This window comes from Asterias rubens, chromosome 1, assembly GCF_902459465.1.
Source record: "Asterias rubens chromosome 1, eAstRub1.3, whole genome shotgun sequence".
In the NCBI taxonomy this organism is placed as follows: Eukaryota; Metazoa; Echinodermata; class Asteroidea; order Forcipulatida; family Asteriidae; genus Asterias; species Asterias rubens.
In genome coordinates, this window is record NC_047062.1 from 9,673,226 (window position 1) to 9,688,531 (window position 15,306).

The window sequence follows — 15,306 nt, forward strand, 5'->3', positions numbered from 1 at the left end:
TTCACCACATGGAGTGATGGAAGAAATGTTGTTGTAAATTGTGAACACCAAACAAGTAAATTTATTGAAATCCCAGAATAATGTCATCCAACAAGTTCAGGCAGAAGAATCCAAAGAATAAGAAGACAAAGTTTCACCTGATTTTCGACGACGAAAATCGAAGGTAGGACTCACGATCGGCAACCTTTGACGTTTGTAGCTCTGTTGATCGACTCTCTCTATATATCTCTGTTTAGTTAGTAATAGTAGTGTGCATGGAGTTACACTTTCAAAACATATCGTAGGAGGAGGTCCTGTTTTCGAGGCGTCCCTAAAATCGTGGCAAATCTTTTACCTCTCTGTGCGCGATGTACACAGTCCCTATATAATTGGCGTTTATATCCTGACTGAAGGACTAAGTATCGAAGTAGAAGTAGAAGTAATTGTGTGGTTTTATTTGCCAAGCAAATAGTCTCCATTCCCTTGAGTCTTGACCAAAGCTTTAATAGAAACACGTAAGGCTCCACTGGTTATTTGCACTTGTAAATTATGCAAACATTAAAAAAGGGTTGGTATTTTAGGCAAGGTACAAAAATATGTCATAATGTTGAGGCCATATAAAAAATATTTGCCCACCGAAAAAGTTTCATCAAATACTATTTCAATTCACAATTCATGATGATCAAATCATGTGACTGAATATTTTGCTGAGCATTCTGGATTCAAAATACAGAGGCTTAAAATAAGCCATGTGCCTTATAAGTTGTATATCATTTTCTAATATCTTTGGAGATTTTTATTTTTTAACCCTCATTTTCATATCAATATTATTTATTATTAATATTAAAATTAAAACATCAGCTTGTTGATTCAATTATCACTATTTATTTATACGCTTTATTATAAATATTAAGAAAAAATATAATAAAAATAAGAAAAAAATAAATAAAAATCAGATTTGAAAGCCAGTAATTATTCACACTTTTTATTATTATTGTTATTATTATTATTATTATTATTTTTATTTTTTGCAAGTTACCATGGTAATTTTTAAAATTTAATAAAAAATATTTTGAATTAAATGAAGACAACTGCTGGCTATAGAGTGGGGCCAGTTGAAGTCATCGAAGATCGGTGTGTGTTGTGAACATTTCAATGTCCATCAAGTTTTGATATATGTTTGCATACTTCATATTAGCAAATGAAGATAATTAGGGCATCGGTTGATATATGGCATCATTATTTTTTTCACAATTCAAAGAAAAAGGCATAATACTGTGTAAACTGGTAAGAGGAGGATACATTTTGAGTCTCCATTTTGGGGATTGCTTGCACTGTGCATCTTGTTGCTTGACAATGTTTGTTGTGCTTGTGAATGTGAAGGTTGTGACTGTGAGTCCAACCTGGGTTAAGTGCACGATAGTGTTTGCCTCTTCTTTTTGTCTATCATCATGCACCGAAAATATGTGTGACACTGACAGTGTGAGTAGTCACAAAAAATAATACCGTGTTCTTGTCCACCATTTTAAAAACCACTCGCCAACATCTCGGAAGTATGTTCGCGTAAGGTTGCCAATATCGCCAACGGTGGTGGCGCACAACTCATACCACACTGGAAATTGATGGTGAACTTGCGCAAACGTTGGCAACACTTGTGGAGTGGAACGCACCCCTGCCTGGTCACGAATCTGAGTGACCTGCTGCTGACAACAATTGTTGAAATTGCATGAACAGTGGCTGCTGAGGGGTACCGGTCACTTCGGCTCCTTGCAAAGCCGGCACCTGTGGGTGCCAGGTTTTCAAGGTGCCGAGTTTGCGAGGTGCCGAAGTGTCCAGTATTCCTGCTGAGTGCAAAGATTCAATGGCATTATGTTTCGTTTGTTCATGGCTTGTCTCATAATAGTTGCGATAACATAACCCTCCTCCTGACGGCCGCCCGGTCTGGCGGCCGTCGGGAGGAGGGTTACGTTTTTTGCAACTAGTCTCATAACCCCCAGTCTGTGACTCAAGGAGGATGGAAGGTTACAATTATTGTAACTAGTGTGTTTTAAAGCATTCAAAACTGACCCAATAAGTATCCATTGGTGGGAACTTCAATTTCCAATTTTGAACAGCACAAAAAATACAAGATCTCAACCAATCAAAATACACCAAACTGGCTATTGCTGCTTACTTTAAAATAACATAACTATTTCCTGAGGTATTTTACATGCATCCAGTCGAAGTGTAATCTAGTCTCATATCTTTGTTAATCTATCTCCTCATCAAGTTGTTTTCACTTTTCTGCTCTTCAGAGAATTTTTAACAGGATTTCAAAAGCGGAAGAAGGAACGGAAAAGAGTCGCTCTTGAGCAACAGGAGCTGAAATATAAAGAAGAGAAACAGAGAGTCAGACAGGAAAATAGAAAAGCCAAGCTAGCATCATGGAAAGACCTAAATTTCCCTGGTAAGTAGAACAAGTCTGTCTTTTATGGGGAAAGTACAGAGTATACAGTGCTAACATACATCAGTGTATGGGTAAAAAAACAAAATGAATAAGTCGGTCTTTATAGGAATGGAAAGTTGAATACAATACATGCTTCAGAATGTTGAAACTTTGTCTTTTTATCACATTGCTGCTTTCCTAACACAATGTCCACAGATTTACATTAACGTTACACAGTTTGAAGATTATGATAGTAGAAAGCTTCCCTTGAAATTTAACTTGCTGAGGTAGGTGCTGTAGTTTTTGAGAAATGAGCAAAACAACAATTTTCGCCTCGGTTTTAGCATGTAAAACATGTAAAATCGTATAATACCATAACTGGTCAAGGGGATTTTACATGCTAAAATAATTTTCGTCTCACTTCGAAAGAAAATTATTTTATGACTTGTTTTACCCATTTCTCAAAAACTACAGAACCTCAGTTAGTAATATTTGAAGGGAAGCTTTCCACTATCATTAGTCTCAAACCCTGTAAGTTTAATGTAAATCTGTGGACATTTTGAAAAAGTACCCAAATCCTTTAAGGGAAGTTATTGAATCTGAGTAATTTCTTTTCAGTCTCTACTTTTCTACCACTATCTGCAGATGATAAGATGATGTACACATCAAATCTTATATTTTATTTAGATTGCAATTTTTGATACAAAGAAAGATGATACATCTCAATATTTGTTCAGCTATTATTTTCATAACCCTTGCATTTCTGTGTAAATTATGACAGAAAATGTAAAATTGTAAGGGTAATATGTTGCCTGCCCAACAGGCTGTGGAGTGTACAATGTCACATTTTTTGTAAACAAGGGTTAGACCGAGTAAAGAAAGAAACATGTATAGCATCCGGATTTCTCAAATAAAGGAAGGAGGAGGGGCTATTTAATTTTAATTTTGTATTTTAAAGATGGCCGCCATTCTTTCAAATATGACATTTCAGACAGAAATATTTCAAGGGTTGTTTTCTGCTAAATTTTATGTAACTATGTGATCTTCACAATGTGTTTCCTTATAGCAATTCTGTAATGTTCTTTTAACCAACATTAGATGAGAAGGTTGTGGAGGAGGACAAGGAGCCCATAGTCTACGACCATCCTGAACACACAGTCACTGTTGAATCAGTCGGTGGTGTGACAGTCGAACAGATGGATCTTCATGCTGCACATGGAGGCATTGGAGAAAACCAGGTGAGATATCCTCCAATGCCTGCAGCCGATTTCATTCAACTTTACGCAGCTGCGTTAGTCCACTTGTGCAACGTTCAGTTAGTCCACTTGTGCAACGTTTATGGGCACCATGAACGTTGCGCAAGTGGACATAGTTGCATAAAGTTTTGTGAAATCGGCTTCAGGTTGAAGACTAGGCGAGCTACTGAAGGTTGGCCTGTACATCTGACATCACACCTTGAGGTCTATGAATAATGTTGGGTACCTGCCTTAATTAGAGCTGGTTTACTGCCACGTGTACCTTTCACCTTGTATACCATGATAGGTATACTTGGAGTGTAGCATCTGCCTTAAATAGAGCTGGTTTACTGCCAGGTGTACCTTTCACCTTGTATACCATGATAGGTATACTTGGAGTGTAGTATCTGCCTTAAATAGAGCTGGTTTACTGCCACGTGTACCTTTCACCTTGTATACCATGATAGGTATACTTGGAGTGTAGTATCAGTCTTAATTAGAGCTGGTTTACTGCCACGTGTACCTTTCACCTTGTATACCATGATAGGTATACTTGGAGTGTAGTATCAGTCTTAAATAGAGCTGGTTTACTGCCAGGTGTACCTTTCACCTTGTATACCATGATAGGTATACTTGGAGTGCAGTATCAGCCTTAAATAGAGCTGGTTTACTGCCACGTGTACCTTTCACCTTGTATACCATGATAGGTATACTTGGAGTGTAGTATCAGTCTTAAATAGAGCTGGTTTACTGCCAGGTGTACCTTTCACCTTGTATACCATGATAGGTATACTTGGAGTGCAGTATCAGTCTTGTAGGTATGAATTGCGTCATGGCATTTAAGTCTATTCAATGAAGTCATTTTGTTTGTAAGACCAGAGCATGTCTTTATCCAATGAAATAATTGGGCATTCCAATCTTATCCAAGTTCAAACATGTCTGTGTGGAGTGACATCGGAGAGGAGGATATTGTGGTGAATTTTTGCGGTCATTTGCCAATGGCCAATTCAACCTAAACAGTTATTGGCTACGACCGCCAAAACCCACCCATTATGGGCACCTGTAGGCAAAAATGCCTTGGATGGAGCAAGGGTTTGTATGAACAGTCTTTCAGAACAAACCGTAGTTTGGAAGGTGTAGGTTACATCAATATACGTTAGAAATCTGGCTTGGTAGACTATCATGCACTTGAGCAAGATACTTGACTATAACTGCCCCTCTTCACCCAGTTGTAGACGAAGAGTTTATAAGTGAGTGTGGGTTCAAATCCCTAGCCATGACACTTGTGTCCTTAAGCAAGACACTTCACCATTGCTTCGTCTTTCGGAAGGAACGTTAAGCCGTTGGTCCCATGTGTTATGTAACGCATGTTAAAGAACCCATTGCACTTATCAAAAAGAGAGGGGGTTCGCCCCGGTGTTCCTGGTCCGATCGGCAGCAAATTGCGCCACAGCACCTTGTAAAAAATTACATGGTGCTATCTAAAGATTATGTCTCATAAATAAAAAACGTAGTCCCACATCTTGCAGGACATATGTATGTGACAGCGCCAGGAGCGTCATTGAGTGACGGACATGTGTGCTAAACCACAATTATTACTATTAAGTGAAGTTATTTTTATTTGTAGGTTGAGTATGATGACGATGATGACGATGATGATGATGGTGTACAATCAAGACTAAAGGGATTGGCACGATATGACGACGACAGTAGTGATGAAGAAGAAGATGCAGTACAAGATGCTCCAGGTGGAGACAAGAACAGTCACCCTAAGAAGAAAAGGTAGATAATGTGTATTTCTCTACACAGTACACAGTCAACCCTCCTACTGTCCGACCACTCTGATTCCGAATCTTGAGATATATACATTGTTATAGTCAGCAGAGCATCCAAATGGAAACAAAATACATAATTTTTGTAGAGAGAACAATGTTTAATGAATGAATTTCAGTTTTAGACACGTGGGAGGAAACCCCTATCAGCAATAACCCCTGCAGTCGGGTAGGGACTGATAAACCCATTCCACATTAAGGCTGCAGTCTGGGTATCAAACCGAGGTCCACAGAGGTGAAAGGCGGGGACAGAAACCACTGAGCCAACCTGACTGACCATTCAATATTATCCACTGTGGTTTTGAATGTAAGATGATCTCATGTGGTCGATGCATCTACACAACGCACAGTCAACCCTCCTACTGTCTGACCATTCAATATCATCCACCGTGATTTTGAATGATAGATGCACTATGCAAGATGACATCATGTGGTCAATGCATCTACACAACACTCAGTCAACCCTCCTACTGTCTGGCCATTCAATAACATCCACCGTGGTTCGGAATGACAGATGCACTATGCCAGCCTGCAATTATATGAAATCATGTGAATGTACAACCCATGAAAATGGCTGGTCAATTCTCTGGCAAATGTTACTTCAATTAGGATGGTCTATATAACAATTTGCACTGCACTGAATTTCAAGTCTTATCAACACCATTGCAGAGATACATGGAAAAATGTTTGCACTTTTTATTGCCTCATTCCAATCTTCATTTTTTTGAAAAGCACAGGTGCCTGACCATTGAATTTTACGTCTTACTCCCTTTTTTTCTTTCTGCAGTGTCAATCTACAAAAGTTGAAGAGTAAACTCGTCAAAGGGAAATCAGGTCGAAAAGGGAGCTTTGTAAAACAAAATGGCGTCAGCAAGAAAGTGGTCAAGGGGCCTCGGGGGCATCTTGGGGGGCGTGGTGGGAAAGGGGGTAAGAAAGGAGGTGGGAGAGGGAGTGGGAGAGGGCGAAAAAGAAATTTTTAGCATTTTATTTCTTGTAGAAATATAGCTTTTGGAGTCCAGTGGCAGAAAGCAGCTAGTAGCAAAATATCCACATGACCACAAACATCCACAAGAATTTACCTTTCCCAATGTTTCCCACGTTAAGATAGTATCTTCATTTCAGAAACCAAATGTAATCTTAGTTACGGTACCCGCTGGCTAAGATTTAGGATTCAAACTCCCTCTAGCTATCTGGGCAATCTCAATGGTCTAGTGGTAAGACTTCTGCTGAGTAAAATGGTAAAGGTTGTGGGTTTGAATTTGCACTACAATGTTAAAGGATGGGGGTTCGAATCCCATCAGCCATGTTAAGACATATGATGATGACTACACAGCACAGAAATCAATGGTTTTTAAATACAAATATATCACACCCTTACACAGTTGTCAAAGTTGCCGTTAACTGAAAAAAGTAAGAATTATCAGTTTTTATCCTGAGAAAAAATATTCTTCGATATAATGAGTGTTTTGGGGTAAAATTACACACATGTATTCCAGCTTTAGAGCTGGAAGTAGCAAAAACCTTGCATGTATACAAAGTGGAAATAAAACAGACACACAATATGAATACATTTTATTGGCATTCCTTATTCGTTTTATTAAGTTCTACAAAAACCAGTTTCCTTCCCTTTATATTCAGAGTCTACAAGAAAATATCCCCTTGGCATTTCTGTCATTGCCTGTTGTTCATGATTAGAAATGGAATGTGTAGTTTGCAAAACCACTAGTAGCACATTAATGAATGTTTGTCGGTAGAGCAGGAGACAACAACCTTTCTTTATGTACATTGATCACAAATAGGGCTGGTTGTGTGTTTTGATTCGACCATCTTACAACGTATTTGCAAACCATGGTGGATTTTCACAGAGCTAAGCATAATAAAGTTTTGCTTAGCAGAATAAGGTTAACCGCCGAACAACCATGTAACATGTACAATTTGTGAATGGTATCCTGCTTTAAATTGTTAAGCAATGATTTGCTGCTTAAAGCAGCTTTATGAAATTGGACCATGGCCTTGCATTTAAAGCCTGTTGTCTTTGTTGTCTTTAAATCAAGACATGAACACGCCCACTAAAGATTGTTTTTATTGGTCAAAACGTGCCCCAAGTTATAATATGGACATTTGTAGTGCGTCATTTCTGTCGAAAAGACAATCCTGTCGCATAGAAAAAGAACTCTACTACTGGCAGTAAGTTTTGAAGCTGAAGAGAGTGACTACTAGTCTGAGGTTCAGTGGAAGAGCATTCAAAAGAGATGGTCCAGCATGTGAAACAGATTGGTATCCACAAGTGCGTTTAGAACAGTGTTGAGGAGGATGGAGTCTGAGGAATTCAAATTTAAGCGTAACCTCCAACTCACTAATGGCTTATTCCTATTCATTCCTTGAACAGAATTCCAATACAAATTACCGGTAACTTGTTTTTCTTCCTCAACAAAAGTTTGAGTCCTTAACTATTTACAATTTCATTTTCACACCACGCATTTGTTCATGACCTGGAGCTGTTTGCCTGCTGATTGGCCTGTTGCTGGCGCTGCTGAACCGTCAGTTCCTCGTACGTCTTAACAAGCAAGCTAAGCTTGGGACCAGTCTGCCAGCAGTTTCCGTCCTCGTCCACAACGCTAGCTTCTACGTTGACTGTGTGGGTACCGACCACGGCTAGGGAGAGCAGGATCTGGACACTGAAGTAGTCGTGGCGAGGCTCAACTGTCCACGTCCCCTCAGTGGTACCATTGTCACCCTGGGCAATTATTAAATTTAATTGGGTTTTAAAAACACTAAACATGGTCGGTAGTATCAAAAATTAATCTAAAATTTACAAACTTACAAAACCAAACATCAAGTACAACAAAGACAATCAATAACAAAAACCTAGGCTAGTCAGATGTTAGAAGTAATCCAAAAGTACCATGACAAAATTTAACTAGCAATGTAAAAGTAATCACAGAGAAGAAAGACAAATACATTGTTACATACAAGTTATAAAAAGCTGGAATGCTGAATTATATTGAGATTAAAAACAAAATGAAAATCAAAATGTAAATAAATTGAACCAGACTCATATATAGCTACTTGGGGTGTGGGATTCATAATAGGAAACCCAAAGACTAAATAGGGTGAAAACAAACATGTTTAGCCATCAACATATAAACAAATAAACAATTAATTATACTGGGGGCTTGACCTCAACAAAACTCAGTCGGCAATTTCAGAACTGCTTTTATTCTTTTGAAAACTGTTTCTGCAAAATTAGTTAAAGACACTGGACACTATTGGCAATTGTCAAAGACCAGTCTTCTCACTTCTCAACATATGCATAAAATAACAAACCTGTGAAAATTTGAGCTCAACTGATTGTAGAAGTTGCGAGATAATAGTGAAAGAAAAAACACCCTTGTCACCAAAGTTGTGCGCTTTCAGATACTGATTTTGAGACCTCAAACTCTAAATCTGAGGTCTTGAAATCAAATTTGTGGAAAATTAATTCTTTCTCGAAAACTACATCACTCCAGAGGGAGCCGTTTCTCACAATACTTTATACCATCAACCTCTCCCCATTACTCATTACCAAGTAAGGTTTTATGCTAATAATTATTTTGAGTAATTACCAATAGTGACTACTACCTTTAATGGTCTGACGAATCAACCATTTAATGGGAAGGGTCCATTGACTGTAAAACATTTTGTATCATCCTGTGATTTATAGCAGCATTGAAATTAATACAAACAAAGTACTAACCTCATTTGGTTTACTAGATGTGCTTGGTTTAGCAGCAGCACAGGTGGACGTTACAGCTAGCTTCACTTTACACACCTTGCGGAAAAGTCCTGCAAATCAGAAAATAGGAATGGTTTATATTGAATCTCCTGCTGTCTGGTCATTTAGATCACATCCAAATCCAAATCCAGATGGTTTGAATGATGCCAGCTGGACTGAGAATTCACCAAGTATACATAGTGTTTATCACAGTGGTTCTTTGGAAACAGTAGGAACATTTCATTGAGTATAAGGACAGTGTTGTAACCAAGTCATTTTTGCTCAAGTCAATTAAAGTCATAAATCATATTTTCACAAGTCAAGTCACAAGACAATTTTTTGCAAGTCAAATCACATAATGTTCCGCTCCCCCTTCTTGTATACAGACAACAATTTTTTTTTTTCGAGGAACATTCATAATTTTTTGCATCCATAGGGAACCACTTTCTATGTGTTAATCAATAATGAAAAATAAAAGGCATGAGTTTAATAAAATAGGGAAAAAAGAAGTAAGTCAAGTCACGTCACCAGTCATTTTTTTTCCCAAGTCAAGTTGCAAGTCAACAAAATTGGCGAGTCCAAGTCACCAACTCGAGTCAACAACACTGACTTTTCAGGCTATTTAATCACAATTTTTCAGATTTTTAACACAGGCAAAGTTTCAGAAATCAGACTAAAGTAGGAAGAATATGATGCCCGAGTAGTAGTAGTAGTATAATAATATAAGGGTAAAAACCAAAAGAACGTTATGATCTCCTGTTCGAGTATAAAACCACAAGGGAAACTGACTAGGCAAATGTTAAACAATTTTCAGAATAGTTTAACTTGAGCAGTCTTACCTGGTTTGCTTCCATGTTGTATGACACCTTCCACTTTCATAGCAAGCTGTGTGTCCGTACCCAATGGTATTGGCTCTCCTGCATTGCGTGGAGTTGGTGATATGGCCAGCTGAAAAGACAACAACTCAAACATCTCAGATGGTTGGGGTAAAAAAATAGCATATTGGTAAATTCTTCACTTTAGGCATGTTCATCTGCTATACATGCAATGTTTGGGATCCTTCTGGCCCCACAGCTGTCGTACATTTGTTTGTACGTAATGTTACCCATCAAACCAAAAATTTCTTTCTCAAAGCCATTTCTAAAACTCACAATGCACTGTATTTTTGACTGAGTGAGGGTGTTCTCAAACATATTTGTATCAGTTCCCGGGGTTAACTCATTCCTACCCAAAACAGTTATTAAATACTGGAACACATTACCACCACAGACATCATATCCATCACGGACAATAAGACCTTTAAAGGAGCCGTTATAATCCACCTCGAAAGCAACTTCAAACTATGGCGCAACAAAAACATCAAAGCTGATTAAAACTGTGCAGGACAAATCGCGTAATCTCCCGGAAGTGATAAAAAGACTACTGAGAGCACTCTCACGCGGTCAAGAATACGGCATATTCTAAAAGGACCTTTAGTTTTTCAAAACCGGTGTAAGTCAACTCAGAACTATATTTGTGTGTATACATAAATCCTCATACAAAAAAACTAACTCATAATTAATTCCTATGGACTTCTGGTAATCAGTGGGAGCCGGTTTGTGTGAAGTGGATGTGGCTTGCAGTGGACAATGACGTGTGACCAATGAGTTGAGCAAGAATGTCTGCCCTCTTACCTTGATGCTGGTGGACTGTAAAGCCTGGAAGAAGTAACGTGGGAAACCAAAAGGAAGTTTCATCATGCCAGAACAGGCCGACACCAAGCAGTCAACGTGCTACAATGAGAAAACACAACCAGTTAACACACGAGAAAGACCAAAGACAGTCTTGCAAACTTTGATGTCACAATTTCACAATTTTAGTTGTGCTCAACTAATCTGAAACATTTGCGGCTAAAACGGAGCTGTGACGGAGCTGTGAAGTTTTCGCAGGAAGTATAAACATGGCTTAAGTCTATTCTCAACTTTTCAACTAGTCTGCTCTAGTCATCATCAGGGGACACTGGCCAAAGCTTTTTCTGCGACAATTGCTCCATTTGAATTATTCTTTTAATTAATCTTCCAGCAGTTTTGGGGTCTGTGCAATGTTGTAGCTGGACCAAATTTAGTGGTGAGCTCTAAATCAAATTTAGTCTACCAAGGGCAAGCGGTTCAACAAAATGTAAGGACAATCAAGGAATAAATGAGCATTACATGTAGGTGTAGAACGCAGAAAGGAATGCAAGTAAGAGTATTTCTTACTGCAGTGGAGTGACACAGCTAAATAGATAGTCAGACAGATTGAAAATTTTGCCCTACCAGATGTGAGATTGATTGTCCATCAGTCTGGGTGAGGACACTCTGTAAGGTTCTTAGGATAGCATCAGAAGTCTGTTGTTGCCTCTTAGCTTGCTGCATATTACTCCCTGAAGATCCTTCCACAGCGTCACAGCCACCGATCAAATTCCACTGTCTGGATCCACTATGGACGTGAAAAAATGAACCAACCTTTAAAACTGCTTTCCATCACTTATGTGACATGTCACAGCCTCGCAGTCAAGTGTGCCAGGCTGTTGTTAGACTGAAAGTTTGAACAGCCTACTTGAATTTACATTTTCCCCATCCCACCATGGGGCCATATTCAAGTTACGGAAAATGTTTTGCTTTTAATATTGAGCTTCTCTTAGCACACTTTCTTTTTCATTATTTACTGCAAACCACAAAGTAAGGCGAAAGGCATGCTTTCTTGCTTGTGGTTAACCAGTTAGCAAAAGAGTTATGCAACAATACAAATCCTTTGCTCTCTTGGAAGTTTTTTATTTTTTCAGTATATTTCTAATGGCCTTTGAAGATTTGTTTAGGTGGCGGTTGTTAGTTCGTTTTAACTTTATGGGCATCGAGTGCATAGAGCTTAAATTTGACGGTGAATTATTATTATAGTAATTTTTTTTATTGTGAGACCACTTGCTGTCTAAAATCTTGCTGTTTGTTTATACAATTCTATTTTGCTTACGTCAAATTTTCTGCTTTCAAATTCCCATGTATATAGTCACATAAAAATCACCTGCACTATTACTACAAAAGTGTGAAAACATTTAAGACACCTAAAAGAACTCAAACTTTGTAGACAAACAATGTTTGAAAACCAAAAAAAATCGAAAACTGATTGTGAAATGAAATCAGTATTTACCTATATGCTGGATTGTTGAGGATAAGGCAGTCCATAACATGTCCCAGCAACAAACACTGTTGCTGTATGCTTCAGGTTTATTCAACAGTTATAGAAAATAATATTTTGACTCTTCTTTGAACACAAATTGACACACTTTAAGAACTATCGGCAAGCTGAAGAAGAAACTATCCAAAGAATGATAGCTTCCCAGATTGTATTGTAATCTTGGCTGTGATCCTTGGTTATTAAGATATTGAAAAAATAGGGAGACTGCAAACCTAAGGGCTAGATAGCGTACGAGTTGGTAGATCGCCGGCATGTTAATCCCGAGGTGGTTGGTTAAAGACCCTGTTACACTATATAACAAACCTGTGAAAATTTGAGCTTGATTATAAAAAAATTACAAAATTAAAAATAAAAACCCTATTCTCAGACTGTTTACTCTGCAAACGGGCTGTTCTATATTGTTTAATATGGTTGTATTTTCATATTTTTATGAATTTATTCTTATTAATTGTAAACAAAATATTTTAAATTAAAAACAAAGAAATCACATCCCTGAATTTCTGAAAAATCAAACACTGGTATCCGAAGCACCATTCACTAAGATCCGATGAACAAAGGCTTTTATCAAAAGAACCACAAACTGCTTTTATAATAATAATAATAATAATAATCAATTTTTATATAGCGCTTCATCACAGCCCCAAGGGGGTATCAAAGCGCTTCTGACATTACCCCTGGTCACTGGGCCATATATTTCATTCCTTAAACCATCTCAGCTCCCTGGGGAGTATACAGCCGGTGCAGCAAGTTACCGTGCTCCAAACTAATCATTCACATAAACCATCTCTGCCCTCACAGGTACCCATTTTACCCCCTGGGTGGAGAGAAGCTTATGATTATTAAGTGTCTTGCTCAAGGACACAAGTGTCACGACCAGGATTCGAACCCACATCCCGATGACTTTACCACCAGAACTTGAGACGGTGCTCTTATCCGCTCTGCCACTTCACTCTATAACTAGAAGCTAATATCACAAAAATCATTAGTTGATGCATAGAGCAAGGACCGTTGCTGGTAAGGATACAGTTTGATCTTGCTGAGTGAGTCTGGATCAGCATCAAATGACATCTGGTAGAGTTGAGCATATCGAGTACTGAGCTGTTGGATCTGTGCTGAGCATTGCTGCATCTACATTGATAATAATAATAATAATAATAATAATAATAATAATAATAATAATAATAATAATAATAATAATAATAATAATAATAATAATAATAATAATAGTAATAATAAGTTGGGCCGAAGGAGTACAAGAGGGAAAGGAAGGAGGAAAGACATCAAGATTGGAGGAACAAACCACTTCATGGCCGGTTCTTGAGGTGTACTGAGGAAGTGGCCAGCAGCAAGTCATGGAATTGGTTAAAGAGTGGAGAACTAAAGAAGGAAACAGAGGGCTTGATTACTGCAGCGCAAGACCAGTCTCTAAGGACAAATGTAATGAAGGCAAGGATAGAGAAAGCAAACGTCTCTCCTATGTGTAGAATGTGCAATAAAGCAGAGGAGACTGTATTTCATATTGTTAGCGAATGCAGTAAGATGGCCCAGACGGAGTACAAAGGAAGACATGACAAGCTGGCCAAGGTGATTCACTGGGATCTGTGTAAGAAGTATGGTGTCAAAGTGCTTGCGAAATGGTACGACCATGTTCCGGAGAAAGTTGTAGAGAACGACCAGGTCAAGATCCTATGGGACTTTAACATTCAGACCGATCATGTTATACAACATAGGCGTCCGGATGTTGTGCTATTAGATAAGACGAAGAAGATGTGTCATCTCATTGACATAGCTGTGCCAGGTGATATAAGGGTAGCTTCGAAGGAGATGGAAAAGATCGAGAAGTACCAGGACCTGGCCAGGGAACTTCGTAAGATTTGGCAGGTAAAGGTAAAAGTAGTCCCCGTGGTGGTTGGAGCACTTGGCACCATTCCCAAAGCACTGGGGAAACATCTAGATACAAATAGGGACAAATGTGAGGGTAGATCTGTTACAGAAGGCAGCGCTTTTGGGGACAGCGAGGATCCTGAGAAAGACCCTTGAGATCTAAGGCTACGGGACGTAGCCCGGCTCGAGGAGTTACCGGCACAAAGGAAAATGAGATCTTTCTTTTGCATGCTGTGATAAAATGAAATAATAATAATAATGAAATCGATTTATAATGCGCACTTCTCCAGAAAACTGATCAAGGTGCTTACACAAAAAGAAAACATACAATCTCTAATACAACTGTGCTCTAAGGTTTGCTGATTCTCACTGACAAGTAAACACACACATGGTGTTACCACAAACCAAATGCATATAAGATAAACATACCTCCGTTGCCATATGACCACATCTAAGCAGCTCTTGCCCTAGCGTCAAGGCAACAGCGGGAGCAATGGCCGGTGGAGGACAAGTCCGGATGGTTGCCAGGCAAGACAGGAGTACCAGGCAGGAATGTAGCATGTCGGCACGAAGTCTCATGTAGTCACATGGGAAGAGGAGGGGGTGGGATGGGGTGGAAGCGGCCTGGTGAGAATAACAATTTTAAAAACGTGGCGTTATTCTTGTCTGTACACAGTTTATAGGAACATTACAGAGTTGGTAAGAAACAAAAAAAATCGTGAAGATCACAGATTTACATAAAACTTAAACGGTCTAATGATGATGATAGTTAAAAACATCCCTTGAAATATTTCAGTCTGAAATGTCATATTTGATGAGAAATAAAAAATCTAACTTTGCGTTCGGAGTTTATCGCTCAGTGAGCGTTTTATTCATTTTTATTTTGGCATCGATGCAATGCAAAATTTGTAACCGGTTTTTCACTATTTTCTCGTGACCCAGATGGCTGATCGATCTCAAGCTTCTACAGGTTAGTCAGTTTAT

General features: G+C 38.6%; 2 protein-coding genes across 2 annotated transcripts in view; one reads left to right on the top strand and one right to left on the bottom strand.

The window, feature by feature from the left end:
• Positions 1-7,038, top strand: LOC117292645 (nucleolar protein 12-like). Its single transcript, XM_033774776.1, has 5 exons — positions 1-163; positions 2,274-2,425; positions 3,503-3,642; positions 5,267-5,421; positions 6,259-7,038. Exons 1-5 carry the CDS (start codon positions 81-83, stop codon positions 6,449-6,451), a joined length of 723 nt encoding a protein of 240 aa, XP_033630667.1. The 5' UTR covers positions 1-80; the 3' UTR covers positions 6,452-7,038.
• Positions 7,038-15,306, bottom strand: part of LOC117296501 (integrator complex subunit 7-like) — a gene marked incomplete at its 5' end in the record, with an annotated part of 21,294 nt that continues 13,025 nt past the window's right edge. The window contains 8 exons of the mRNA XM_033779466.1: positions 7,038-8,208; positions 9,208-9,296; positions 10,065-10,173; positions 10,899-10,997; positions 11,520-11,682; positions 12,391-12,459; positions 13,463-13,566; positions 14,752-14,946. Of these exons, the coding sequence (XP_033635357.1) occupies positions 7,957-8,208; positions 9,208-9,296; positions 10,065-10,173; positions 10,899-10,997; positions 11,520-11,682; positions 12,391-12,459; positions 13,463-13,566; positions 14,752-14,946 (1,080 nt within the window). The remainder of the gene's footprint in view (positions 8,209-9,207; positions 9,297-10,064; positions 10,174-10,898; positions 10,998-11,519; positions 11,683-12,390; positions 12,460-13,462; positions 13,567-14,751; positions 14,947-15,306) is intronic.

What these genes read in the sequence shown, in the direction of transcription:
- LOC117292645 (XM_033774776.1), top strand. Translation starts at nt 81, where the DNA reads ATGTCATCCAACAAGTTCAGGCAGAAGAATCCAAAGAATAAGAAGACA. An exon ending in TTCGACGACGAAAATCGAAG is followed by an intron (nt 164 to 2,273) that starts GTAGGACTCACG and finishes TCTGCTCTTCAG; the next exon opens with AGAATTTTTAACAGGATTTC. An exon ending in GAGGCATTGGAGAAAACCAG is followed by an intron (nt 3,643 to 5,266) that starts GTGAGATATCCT and finishes TTTTATTTGTAG; the next exon opens with GTTGAGTATGATGACGATGA.